The following is a 13967-nucleotide window of genomic DNA, read 5'->3' on the forward strand; positions in this document are numbered from 1 at the left end:
GTTATGCCCATGTCTGTGACAGCAGGCACTTACCCAGATCAGTTACTTCATTCTCTTATGCCAGAGGTCAAAACAGGGCACAGCATGCAGTCGTACGTATTTTTGTCCATTAAAAGAACATTCCAGGCATCCATAAACTGTCTCCCTTTTAGAACTTCCCATTCCACAAAGGACACAGGGGCCTTTGGGGATGTTGTTATTAAGTAAATTAATTCGGATATGAGAACTGTCTCTGAGATAGCTTGTAGAGAGATCAGTCATGCTTGCAGCTTTTTCATAATAATCTGCAAAAAGGTCCTCCAAGTAAGGATCAGAGTTAGCAATGATTTCCACTACTCCTTTATCTGAAAATGAACGCACAAGAAAAAGAAGCAGCGATTTGTTATTACATTATGAACTGTTGTTTAAAAACTGTCAGTTTAACTATAGAAATAACAACCGATTCTCAAAACCATGTTAAGCATGCTAATGTAGATTGCTTCCCATGTAAAACCTTGTGTGATGAAAATTTTTCTTCAACTTCACTTAAGGCACTAACAAAAGCCAGAATTTTTTGTATATGACCTGTGCAATTCTATTTTTAGAAATATACCTAAAAGATAGGCCTGAGGTGAGAAAGCGATGCAAAGTCAAATCACAGCTGTGTACTTCTCTGTGTCTATTTTTGCATTTCTAGTTTTATATTCTAAACATTGTAAATCCACTTTTATTTCCTATTATTTACAAAAAAAATCCCTCTGATACTTAATAGCTTTAGAAAATTCGGAGGACTCCTTGTTAACCTCACAGCAGGTTTCTGAGCATCCAGATATGCCAGGTAGGAACTACCTACTTTTTCCCTCTCTCTTCAGGGACTGACTAGATTGAGTGAAGAACTTTTAGGCTGCTACAGCTACTGAGATGTATCTAACCCACTGAAGTATTCCCCTAGTGTGGACTGGAGCAGCACTGAAGGCTTGGTCCATAAAAGTCCTTTGATTGAGAATGGGATACAGTGGAGCACGGACACCTCTACAGAGCAGCCTTTGGGACATGTTTACTGCTCAGCATTTATCTTCACACTCAGATCTGCAGATTTCCAAAGTACTTGGACCGAGGAGTGTTACAAGTTGAAGATCTTGGTCTAAAGCTGCATACAGGGATCTGCATTTTTGTTGGATGTTATGTTCATATTAGAATGAAAAAAGAGGACTATGATGGTATCTTGGCCATGTCCCTGCCATGAGAACATAGTGCTTAAGGAGTACATTCAGTTATATTGTTTGGTATTTAAACTTACAGCTTTTGCCCTCAAATAAATTACTGTAATTATAACTTGTATAATACAAGCTGTAAATGGCAAACACATGAAATAGGTTCAATGTTAAGTTAGCTTTATAATTACTCAATACCAGTTTATCAACAGCCATAAGTTTTATTTTAAGATCTTTAGAGTTTAATGAACAGATTTGTTATTTCTGAGAGTCAGGTTCTCAAATGTAAATTTTAATAACTATAATCATTTCAATACACTAGAAATCAAGAGCTATATTTTGCATCAAAATTTTTTTCTTTAAACATTCATCTTGCACAGAAATTAAAGAAACAAAGGAACACTTTTCATGCATTAAATAAGACATTTGTATATAAATATCAAAAGTCATACTTCGATGAAACAGATTATTCTTTAATCTCCTTAATTTGGTCAGTGAAGATGATCCAGATTTCTCTCTTTCAAATCCTCCTTTTGAAATTGGAGTCACACAGAGTTCTGTAAAAATGAAAAGTTTTAAAAGGACTAAATATAAAAGCCATAATTGCACAACAGTTTAATATGCTTTCTATAAATTTCTTTCAATAAAGTTAACAGTAATTAAATTTAGCTTTGCTAATGTTTTTAATGGCTAGTACAACTTTTTAATACAAGTCTGCACAGAGTAATAGCCCACAGAATCAAGTAACACAGATCTGATAGGAATTTCTGAATGTTGGTAGCTTTCAATTAAGATCCTCATAGCCTGTTTAGGTTCATACACAAATTATGGTCACGTTAAGGGATTAGGACAAGTCAGTGTCATACAAATGGAAGCCCTGATTCTGAAGGACAAACATTTCTGTAGTCTTTCTTGAAAGTAGAAATGAAAAATAGTAAGCAAGGCTGTGAGTTCTTTACTCACCTCTTCCAATCAACTATTAAAACCTTTTTTATTAAATAAAAATAAGTATAATCTGTGTTTCTATCCATAACTTGAAAGAAAACCTTTAAAGTAAAATCTTGTTATGCCAATTTTTTATTTGTTTCCAATTACTGCAATTATTTTCTCCTAAATAGCTTTAGATACTTATATGTGCATATGTATCAGACTGAAATTAAAGCCCCAACAGAAAAAAATGTTATTAGTTTAGAAGATCTGTACACTTTTTTCTTTACTTGTGTCTTTGTACTTGCCTATTTTATGCAAAACTGATCAGATAATGTCAGAAGCCTGTTCCTCACCAGCTGGAAATATAACTAAGTGGGGCTTTTTGTTCCATGCAGCTGCAGAATTAAAAAAATACAAAGTCATACTAACTTTTAAAAAATGTTTCCACAGCAAACTATTTTGTAGCACCTGCCTTGTTTATCTTTTCAAGCACTGTTTCTGTCAGAAAGTCAGAATGCTTACGTGCATAAAATTAAGGCATACCATTGTAAGGAATCAGGGATTACGTATATCAAGAGCAATAAAACAGATTTAAAAACTTAAATCATTATAAATAATAGCAGTAATGACAGTAATTCACATTACTTACCAAAATTACCATCCAAATGAATATAGAGTTCAAATACACTAAAAGCAATAGTTGTATGTGCAGGAAAAACAATGGCTTTGTCTCGTCCTTTATAATTCTGATCTTCAATTATGTGAAACTATAATTTAGAGAAGCATCAAAAGAAAAAAAGTTACAAATTGAAATGAATAAATAAACATAATACTAATCTTAACTGCATACATTGAGAATTATAATACCTGGGGAAACTTTGAAATTGAAGATCAAATTTCACAACTAAAGAATTTTCTATTAACAACTTTGCATTTTAATAACATTTGATACAGAGAGAGTAATTTGCATCACTTACTGAAAATTACGTGAATGATTTATAAATACTAATAAAGAGCAAAGTCAGAAGACGTCTAGGTTTAATTACTCAAACACGTTGAGGGGGAAGCGGGAGGAAGGGCATAAAACAGGGAGTAAGATGCCAGCCCTTCAAATAATAACCTGAAGTCCCAATGTGTTACAGAAGATAACCATAATAATTAAAGAAATGTTATACATTTCTTAGAAAGAAGTCATAAATTCTGCATTTTTGCTGAGGCTTTATCCCAAGCAATGGCTCATTGTCTAGCCATCCTTTCATGCAATCCCATCCCTCACTCATATAAGCACTGCTAACAAAAGACCAACTTTTAAATCACTTTACATCAGTGCAATAATATTGATTTACTTCAGATATTTTCAAGTTTACATTATAAAAATACAATTAAATCAAACAATAAAATTTATAAAAACGAGCTTTTTGTGCTTGATCATTTAAGTTACAGAACTTTGTCAAACATATTTACCCTCATTGTCTCTCCACGCATTCCAGTATGGACAGTTAATGAGCACTGCCTTGTAGTTCGAATACTTTCCATGACCACACACAAAATTTCCATCCTACTTTTTCTTGATTGATGGACTAGACAATGATCAAAGTTTATTTTTCTAAAATCAAGAGGGAGGCAGGAAGGAAATTCAGACATAATTAGCAGTTTACAAAGCAGCTAAGTAACTTTAAATCAATAAATAAATCACCATAATGTCTGTTTCACAGCAGTAGAACAACTGACCAAGGAGATCTCTGGAAACCTAATTGTGGTTTTCAGAGTTTGGGAACAGAAGCACTAAAAAATTCAAGGAAAGCCAGTATTGTACAGATGTAAGAGAGGATATCTGGTGCACTCTGGAAAATTCAAAGCCTGTCCATCTGACTCTGGTTTTAGTGCCAATAACTGAAAAAAACCCCTTATATTACTTACAAACAATGCTGAACAATCATGAAACAAGTATTTGTTAAAGAATTTCTACAAACAGTGGCAGTTAGTTCTGTATCACTGAATCTTCTTTTCAGGAGGCTAGATTCTCTCTCCTCACCCCAGTTATTAATTATAACATTTGGAGGTTCTAAATAAAGCAGGAAAAGGTAGGCACAGAAAGAGAGGTTACAGATACAGAATGGCATGCACTTCTTGGTAAATAACAACAAGGCAACAATACATATTTGCAAATGCCAAATGTTGCATCATGCGTAGTAAATAATTTACTGGGATGGACTGCTGGGATTCACTGGGATGACATTGTGACCAAGGTACAATCTTTGAAATATAAAATAAGAATTACACCTAGAATTAGTCACATATTTCTAGAAGTTTGACATTTGTGCTAGCATCACAGGAGCACCAAGTTCATTTTCACTGTCCACAGCTTTACAAGAATGTTGGTAAAAGAGACTGGGTTTAAAGAAAAGTCACAGAAGATTACAAAAAATAACTTACTTTAGTTTTTGCAGAAAAGGTTCTGTAATAGCTTCATAAAACCTCTAAGTACCTACAGTGACAATAATATATATGGCTCTTGAGCTCATCAAAGGCAAAGAAATCCCATTTCTGAAACCTGAAGTTGGGTAATGCCATTCAAAGTAAATTTCAAATTTTCGATAAAATGGTATAACACAGATGGGAATTTGGATGGACTCTTCCTCTTTGAATGTGTATTTTTTTTCTTCAGAGATTTACTGTAATTCAAAGAATTCAGAAAAATTATACTGTCTGCATTATACAGAAGGTCATGTGTCTAATCCCAGTGATCCAGCCTGATACTTTTGAAAATATCAGATGATGACTGCTACTGATTGACTTAAAATAATCAAAACCACTTCAGACTTTCAACCTAACAGTATGTAATATAATTATGGAAACAGAAATCAAAACACAGAATACAACCTTGTCGTAAGTTCTTTAAGTAATGTTGGTACTTCAACTTCATGTTTGGTCACTATGCCAAATGAAGCTTTAAAGGCAATAGAATCTGATCCAGCAACATCAAAACCAACATCGTTCATTATCTGATTTCCTCTTTTACCATTAAGCGAAACATCTGATTTGTCTTCGTAGTTGAGCAGCTGGTAAGACGAGACACCTGAGTAGAAGAAGATAACCTTTGTGTGATGAAAAGTCTGAACACAATATTTTCACATAGCAAGAATAAATGGTACCATTCCTACTGTGCTTAGCCATTTTGATGTGAAATTCAGAGCTACACTGAGCACTTCTTTATTGGTGTTACTACTGGTTGATGGAAAGACCACATAAGAGTCAGAGGGTTTCTGTGCCGCTCTCTGCCACAGTTGTGCCCATGTTCCTGGGTTTGATTAGAGCTATTTTCAAATTTCTGTGTTTATCATTATTCTCCCCAAGTACTTCTACCTGTGATGTTGATACTCATAAACTACACATGTAGTGTGTTCTGGCTTTAGTGACAGAGGCTCTGAAACCCAAAATGACTCAGTGGAGGCCACACAGAAATAAAACTAGGAGCAAAATGAAAGCCACAGTATAAAAAATACTAGGGAATTCTGAATTTTGTCTAGAGGCCATACAAATACCCTAATTTTTCTCGATTTTTGCAATACATGAGTGAGACATGGGTGTGCCAGTAACATTAACTCTGCCTTTTACCTGACTTGTCACATTTAGAAAGACTTACCACACTTTCCATAGATGCCTATTGATTCCAGGGACTATGTCAGTTTATTTTGAAGGAAAACAACAGATTAATTCTGACTTGCTTGACAGCTTGCATTCAATTGTTGTGCAATCCAAAGGTAGGTACCAAAGCATCTCTATAAAAATGTCTTTATAATATTAAATGCATTTCCATTACACTAACAGAAAAAATACTAGAACTCATTGGTTACCACATTAAAATGAACAAAGGGATTTGATTTCCAAATACATCTAAGAATCTGGGGTTGACTCTATTTTTTGTTTTTAATCCTTTGAAGCTTTTAGGATAAAATGACATTATGAAGTCACCTAGTATGAATCCTGTTTGTACTTATTTTTAACAAAAAAAAGGTTCAGCTATTTTTCATAATTCTTAAAGGATTGCAAACACTTGTCTTTGTCACATAAAAAAGGAAATTTAATTACAAACCCTTTTGCTTGTGTTAAAGGACAATACTTTCTGCACATGGCATTTAACCTTTACAGAAAAGACTAGTAAGGTTTTGTGAGACTTTTTAATGAGATTTTTCAACCTTTTTTCAGACTTTTTAATGATTTTTTTTTTTTTTTTCATTCAGGACAAGCCAGCACGCTTTTCCTGAATGTAAGACAGGATTAAAGTTTTTCTTATCATGCTTGTGTCCTGAAATCCCCTCTTGTGGGATCAAGTGGTATTTCTGTCTTCTTGTGCTCATACTAGTTTGTCTTAGTAGGGTTTTTAACTGATGCATTTGTTGTGTAATTAATATCAAAATACTTTTGTCAAAATTGACGCTTTCAAAAAAAAATCACACTTTTGAGAAAACAGAGCATGCAGACATGAATTACACACTTTTCAAAGGAATGTACAGGAAGATATAGACAGTATAGCTCAATTTTGCACCTCCTAATTCTCATAGAATCTCCTCAACATTTATGTTATTGCACAGCAAAGGCAATTTTAAGAGAGTTAAGCTCTTTAAATACACCAAAGAGATTGCAAACATGGAAAAAGTCTTATAAAAATCCAATTACACCAGTCAGATGTAATAGTTGCTGTCAAATGCTTCTGGCTGTGCAGAGCCCAGTTCAGCACTAGGGACTACCACCATGGAAGAGCTGTGGAGCTGAGGCTGTTCTTACACACTTTAAAATGAGTATACAGAGAAGGGTGTACATTTCCAAACAAATATTATGTAGCAACTAATAACATACATCAATACATCCATCAGGAATTTGTGGGTTGTGAAAAAGCAAGGCTTAACTGAATTAGTTTAATACTAGTTCAGAAAATATCAAGACTTTTTAGTATAAATTACTTTCTTTTTTTACTCTTTTTCCCAGAAAGCCTTTTTTTTCCTTTTTTCTTACCATTTTGATTTGTACTTTTTTTCTTAAATATTTATTACATGACTAAGCAAGAAAAATTTTATTACCCATTTACAAAGGAAACATCATACTACCTGCACTGTTTAAACTATGTTTATTATGCATTTACTAGAAAACACACATTTTTCACTTTAAAGAAAGATAAAAATCTTACCTGCAGAAATTTCTTTCTCCCCTTGAAGAATGTCTTTTAATGTGAAAGGTGTTGAAGCAAATTTAGATTTTTTTGAAAGTGAACATTTTCTTTTTTTAATCACAAGGCTCAGAGGTTGGTATCTGTCAGCTTCACTGAGGCTGGGCACTGGAACTAATCTTCCTCCATCACCAACCTGTTTAACAAAGTTTTTGGTTGCAGCAGCAAACATATTACGACATTAGTAATGATAGTAATAAAAAGCTCTGTATCAAGTGTAGCTTCCAGTCATCAAGCCCATGTTCAATTCATTTTATATTGTTCTTGCAAACAAATTAATATGCTTTTTTTAAAAAAGGAAATGTCTGTCAAACTGCTTTTTCTTAGGTTGAGTTATATTTCACTTGGAAAGAATCAACAGCATCTTAGCTACTGAATGTCTATGGTGTATTGCTTGAGACTTCTCTCAGAGATCTTCAGTTAAGCTCTCTAATTCTGCATGATGAATAATGAATTACCAGTGTAAACTGAGAGGGAAATGGTGCCCTTTTCTTGGCAGTTTAATTCCACTGTTTGAAATCAAAATTTACTGTCACAGAAACAGAAAACTAACTTCCATAAACCTTAGCTTTCCTCTAGGAGTTATTGGTGTACTGCTGTTTGTTGGGTCCTTGCCGCAGCTGAATTCTGGTGTTTTAGCAACACCCAACAAAGCAGCCCAGCCGTGCTCTGGGAGGCCACTGGAATTACACTTTGATGAACACTGGTCGCTCTGTGAGACGGTGTTGCCTTTCACAGCACTGGCATAACCTAGCTGGGAGAGCTCAGCTGGGGACTGAGCACTGTGCTGGGCTGAAGTGTAAGATCAGAGATGGCTGGGGGCAGGGGGGAACAGCAGTGGGCTTTCATCATTTGTTATTAAGCTCCTATGGACTTAGCTGCCTGTGACCCAAGGGCTAGGCTTGAGCTGCATATATTTAGCTCAGACTACTGAAAAACTCATTAAATTGTGAGAATTATGCAAAATAATCAAAGTAAAATTGCAGAAAGAAGTGAGATTATTGAAAGAGGAATTAGGAGCAACTCAAGGATCCAAGATATAAAGCACCAGTGTAAAAAGACAGAAAATTTTAAAGAAAAAAGAGAGGGACAGTAGAGAGCACTGTGGAGGATCTGTGAGAGAGTCAGCAGGAGCTGACCCATCCTCATGTAAACAATGACTTGATTTTCTTACAAGATTGATGAACACAGAACTGGCTAAACCTTGTAGCACTTCTTCCAGAGACTTCCTTTGCAGTTACAGTTGGTAAAGCATCAGCCACAGGCATGTAAAGCTACACTGTAGTAGGAATATTATCCCTGGTTGCCAGGTAACAATTGGTTTGATTGGCTTTTGTTTCTGAAGTAAGGTTTTCATGTGAAAGTATCTAAAGGACTGTTTTTATAACATGAATATTTATTTACTAATTTATCATGTGTCAATACTTCCGTAATAGTTTTAAAGGATCAGAGTATCAGGAAGTTCAACAAAATGGCAAAAAGAGGAAGGCATTACCTCAGCTAAGATGAAAAGAAAGGCTGCTGGATCTTTCTGCTTACTCTAGAGGGTGCTGAAAAATCAAGTCAGGTTATATATAGACTGAATTGAAAGCATGTGAAAGGCTGCAATTAATTCTGGCTGTAATTCATATTACACTATCAGAAAAAACCCTGTACATATTTACTCAATCAAAGCACATCAACAGAACTGAAAAGGTTTTAAAGAGAAGGAAAAGCTATGGGAATTCTAAAATGAAAATTGCCCACCAATTCTTGATTTAGATTAATCTTGTATGTATGTTACACGTTTGACAGGATACTGTTTTTCCTACAGATTATTACAATCAGGTGGCACTGTTTATTCAACATGTAGTTGTATTTTTCTTAGTATGTGGCCATAGATCATACTCAATCTGATCTAGCTCTAATTTTGATAATGAATAGTTTCATTTGATATGTTTATGTGCTATTCCTGTTACTCTAACACCCTATAATCCACCATAAATGCTTCAGCAGATGTTTGTGTTGTCCTCGTGCCACAGATCAGAGGAGTCCAAGTACAGTAACATTGCCATGTTCTGAAAACAGTCACTAATTTTGCACATCTGAGTGAAGAAACTTAAGGTATTTCCCTGCTCCTCCAGCACCAGGCAACTTTGTACTTGGCACACAAATGTACTCATGAACTTCAGCATTTCTGCAGCCCTGGCATGCTCTCATTTTGGGCAACCAATACATGAAAAACATTTAATTTCCAAGTGCATAAGTTATGCCTGAGTCATCATTGGAATAAAAAAATCTTGCTTTGTCTCACTAAGTTGTGCAGATAAAAGTCCTTGCTCACATTTGGGTTCAAGGCTATCCCTGGGGAGAATCTGGGCTGAAATGTTTCACTCCCCTTGGCACAGAGCCCTGTAGCAGCACTGACAAGGCATCCCCTCTGCCTTCCCACACACAACCCTCCACAGAAGAGCAAGAGGACTTTTCTAGCCTGATTATCTTCCCCTGGAGGGAAGAGAAAGATAGTTTATTTCCTATGCAAGATGAGTTCTGTTTGTTCGGAGCAGGTCTCAGCCATGGAGTAGTACCAGAGCAAGTATTAGCTACGCATAGCTGAGAATTTTTATGCTTAAATACTGTATTTTTTTCCCTACATCATATTGATATGAACATAGAGATTTTTTATGAGTAAAATCTAGAGGACAGTCCTGCTGTCTGCATAACATTGGAGGATGCAGAAGGTTTTTGTGGTTATTAGATAATTCCATAATGATTTTTGGTTTAATATTAGATAGTTAGCCTACATTATCCCTTGCAGGAATGTTGGTCACCTGTAATTACAGGGTGTCTGAAGAGGCATTTATAAGCTGATCTAAGGTGGTGCAAACTAGAGATTTGTCCATGGAACTGAAAATGTGGAATTATTTCATTATTTTCAATCCAGAAATCTTAAACCATCTGTAATCTACTTGAACTGATCTGATTTTAATTTATTTCTTGTCACAGTCACCCATATCATAAGATTAGCATGATTAAGCAGTCAGTTGAAGGGAGAAAAGAAATCTTAAGTGTTAACTGACTGGATAAACTTAGTTTCACTTGAAAGGATTAAACCCACAATCTACACCAAATTATGCTGGTAATTTGTTTAATATCTTCTTAGTGTACAAAAAGATGCCATCAGTTGCCAGATCTCCTGGTATCATTTACACTTCAAGTGCCTTTGAACCATATTACATTTACCTACAGATCTCTGCAAAAGAACAAGTGCAAGAATTTAACATATAAAAACCAGCAAAATAAAATGCTACTGAAAAAAATTACTTACAAAATTCCGTAGCTTTCCAGCATATGGCATGAGTATTTCCCTAGAAAGATAGGATCTGTGCAATACAGATACTGTTATATTCCAGGAGGTAACAAAAATAACATTTTATGGGACAAAATATGGTCCTTATTACACATACACTTTTTGGTTTTTTATAACAAGCTGAGTGGGTTTAACAGCACTTGACTTCTTTTTTGATTCGAGGTGGCATTTTTCTAGAGATTCTCATGTACGAGCAAAACCGGCTGGTTTAACACCGTAACACATAACTTCAGAGCTCCTGGGTCTGAAGTCAGTACCACTGTCAGGCTGAACTCCTGGTCTAGCACTTTGCTGGGATACTGGGGGTACTGGGGTCACCTGGCACTCATTGCTTGCAGTGACTGCTGCTCACAAAGCCCTATGGCATTTAGAGATCACTGTGGGAAGGCAAGTAAGTTAAAGCAAGAATGTTTCCAGCAGACTTAGCTTCAACATAGGTATTTCCATGTTGGATTTCTTTATTGTACAGTTCAAATGCAGTGAAAACTTTAAATCAGTTCCTAAATGCTATGCAGTATAGGGGAACAATGGAGTTAGACATGGTATATTTTAATTTTTCACAGAAGCCTAGTCCTAAAATATTTTAAGTTCCCCACATTTAAAGTATGTTTTACTTCTTGTGGAGCCAGATCCTTTTGAATATTACACTTTGAATATTACACTAATTTGTAGAATCAGGAGAAAATTTTAATGAGAAGTTTCTAGAGGCATGTTTTTTATTGGACCTCTATGTTTTAGTGATATGGAACTTTTGTATCTGAACAGTTACTTTACAAATTAGAATGAATTTGAAAAAAAAAATTAGAAGTGTAGGAAACAGTGTCACCCCTTTTCTATACAGATATCTAAAAAGTATCATTAAGGGTGTTCTAAATAATTTTCAAAGTCACTTTTAATAGTCCATTTGAAAGACAGATACACACACTTGCTATCACTATGATTCCTGTATAACATTCCTTAGGTTTACAGCTCAACTATTGGAACCTCCTCCTATTCTCTGCCACAGAACAGACTGTGATGACACTGGTAACACAAATCCCCAGCTTGTGCTACACACACATAGAAGGCAGATCCCCTGCCAGGAGTTGTTTTAGTGACACTTGCCCAGCAATCAAAATATTTAAAGCTGCACTGTACTGAAAGTGTTACATCAGGGAAAGGCTACATGATGTGAAGTCCAACTGGCTTCTCCTATGTCTTTTGGCTGACATCACCCCTCTTTCACCTTTAGACAAGCAACATCTGTTGACCTGATAAAAAGGGTATGTGTTGCACAGTTGTCTCTTTTGTACCAGTTCACTGCATTCTCACTAGAGCCATGCTGATGATAAAGGGAAACACAAAAGCAAGCAAGGAATACAAATTCTGGTGATTGTTTTATATGCTCTTCCCCAGACTTACCTTTCAGGTTCCAGACCTTTGTTCATGGACAAGCAGATTACTTAATCTATGTTTCATGTGTCCATCTTTAGAGTGTATGAAATATCCCAACTTTTGCTTCTTTGTTATTGCCCCAGCATTAATGGCAGTATTTTTAATGGACAGATGGATGTGTTAGCTGTGAAGCCTTTACTAAAAAGAAATGCAAAAGTAGTCCTCCAGGGATTTGCTGAGGTAGTATGTTTGCATTTACACTTACCACCTGTGAGAAGCAGGTGCATCTTTCAGCTCTCAGTCGGACAACTGACTGCATCTTTTTGCTCACTAAGAAGATATTAAGCAAATTACCAGCATAATACGGTGCAAATTTTGGGTTTAATCTTTTCAACACCAGCTCAGTTTATCCAGTCAGTTAACACTTAAGGTTTCTTTTCTCCCTTCATCTTCCAGCTTTCATTTGTTACATAAACATTATGACATACAACAAAGCTACTTTCATCATGCAGCATTATTAGCTTGTAAAGACAAATCTGGAAAAAAACAAGCCAGTGTGATCTAAAGTAGGTTTAATGCTTCCTTTCCTTTGAAGGATGCTGCCCAAATGGCTAAATCCTTTTTATCCAACATCTGTCAGTGGACGTGTTTGTGTGAGACGACAGCTTTGTGGGCTTGCCCATCCACATGTACCAGGAGGCAGAGCAGTAGATGCTGCTATGCCACTGTATCTGCAGAAAAATTACAAAAGAAGGGATTTGTCTACTATGTTATAACTCACATGGTCCATGCTGAGCTGTCTGATGGGTGCTGGTACAGTTATATCTATATAAAACTTCCTTCAGTCATAGACATATCTTGTTCCTTGCTGCTTCTCCTTATGTTTTAAACTGAGCAGCAGGACTGCTTTTATGTTTGGTGTTGACACCAGCTGTTCTGTGATACTGGGCAATTAACCTCTGTCTATGAAACCTACTGTATGTGGCTGTGCTAATATATCACTTCTCAGGGAAGGATACTGCAAGAAATTATTATTATTATTATTATTATTTTATTATTATTATTATTATTATTCTCTCAGATCTTTGGATACAGAGTATTTAAAAACAGACAAAATTAAATCAGCGTTTGTAGGGCAAGCAAGAATTCAGCATCCTCTTTCATAATCACCTCTATGTTTATTCAGACTATTCTTTTTCATGCTACAAGAATATATCATCTAGTTTCCTAATTCATTCTTTTCACACATTTAGGCATAAAGTAATACACTTGAGCAGTTTCCAGATACTAAACATTTTAACGAACAGGTAACATAAAAAATTCTTGTCACCAAACATAAAAAGTAGCCTATCACTGTTATTCTAAGTTAGCTGATCAGCATTTAAGTGAAGTCAGCTCTTGAACTAGAACTGAAGAATGGACATCCTCTTGTGCTGTTTCTTCAATTTCTTTGACTGCTAAATGTAATGCAAAGCCCTCAAAAATAACCTGCTTGAAGAGAAACTTAAAAGACAATTGACACATTAAAATTTATCAGTTGAAAGAAATAACCCAACATCCTTACCAGAACTTGTAGTGCAGCTGCAGTCCAAGAAGTGTAACCTTTTGGGAATGTTTAATTATAGTTTTATCCTCCACTGACTTGTCAAAAAACCTGCTCAAGAAACCTAGGATAGTAGTGAAATTTGAACTAGTAATTAGTTTCTTTTCTTTACTGAAGGAAATGTAGCCAGACACTCATCAGTGAGAAAAGCAACTACTATTTGGTTTTGCTTTGGAACTTATCCGTGTCATTACAAATATAATCAATAGTAGTCTCATCACAGGCAAAAAATATCTTCACAACAGATTTGTGTCTGTAACATGCATTTATGTACACCTTTTTTTTCTGAAG

General features: G+C 35.4%; 1 protein-coding gene across 1 annotated transcript; it reads right to left on the reverse strand.

Annotated features, from left to right (window-relative positions):
- Positions 1–41: 41 nt before the first annotated feature.
- Positions 42–7530, reverse strand: PJVK (pejvakin). The gene is made up of 6 exons (XM_069020548.1): positions 7312–7530; positions 5007–5202; positions 3588–3729; positions 2773–2890; positions 1646–1750; positions 42–344 (listed from the first exon to the last, which is right to left on the reverse strand). The coding sequence occupies exons 1-6, from the start codon at positions 7520–7522 to the stop codon at positions 43–45; spliced, it is 1074 nt and encodes a 357-aa protein (XP_068876649.1). The 5' UTR covers positions 7523–7530; the 3' UTR covers position 42.
- Between the last annotated feature and the right edge of the window lie 6437 nt (positions 7531–13967).

The sequence above is a fragment of the Aphelocoma coerulescens genome, chromosome 7 (genome assembly GCF_041296385.1).
Source record: "Aphelocoma coerulescens isolate FSJ_1873_10779 chromosome 7, UR_Acoe_1.0, whole genome shotgun sequence".
NCBI classification, from domain to species: Eukaryota; Metazoa; Chordata; class Aves; order Passeriformes; family Corvidae; genus Aphelocoma; species Aphelocoma coerulescens.

Bases quoted from the DNA above. Each gene is read 5' to 3' on its own strand.
- PJVK (XM_069020548.1), bottom strand. From the start codon at position 7,522: ATGTTTGCTGCTGCAACCAAAAACTTTGTTAAACAGGTTGGTGATGGA. The intron at 5,203-7,311 runs GTAAGATTTTTA...TCTTCTACTCAG, and splicing joins GGAGAAAGAAATTTCTGCAG to GTGTCTCGTCTTACCAGCTG. The intron at 3,730-5,006 runs GTTGTATTCTGT...TCTTGATTTTAG, and splicing joins CTTAAAGAACTTACGACAAG to AAAAATAAACTTTGATCATT.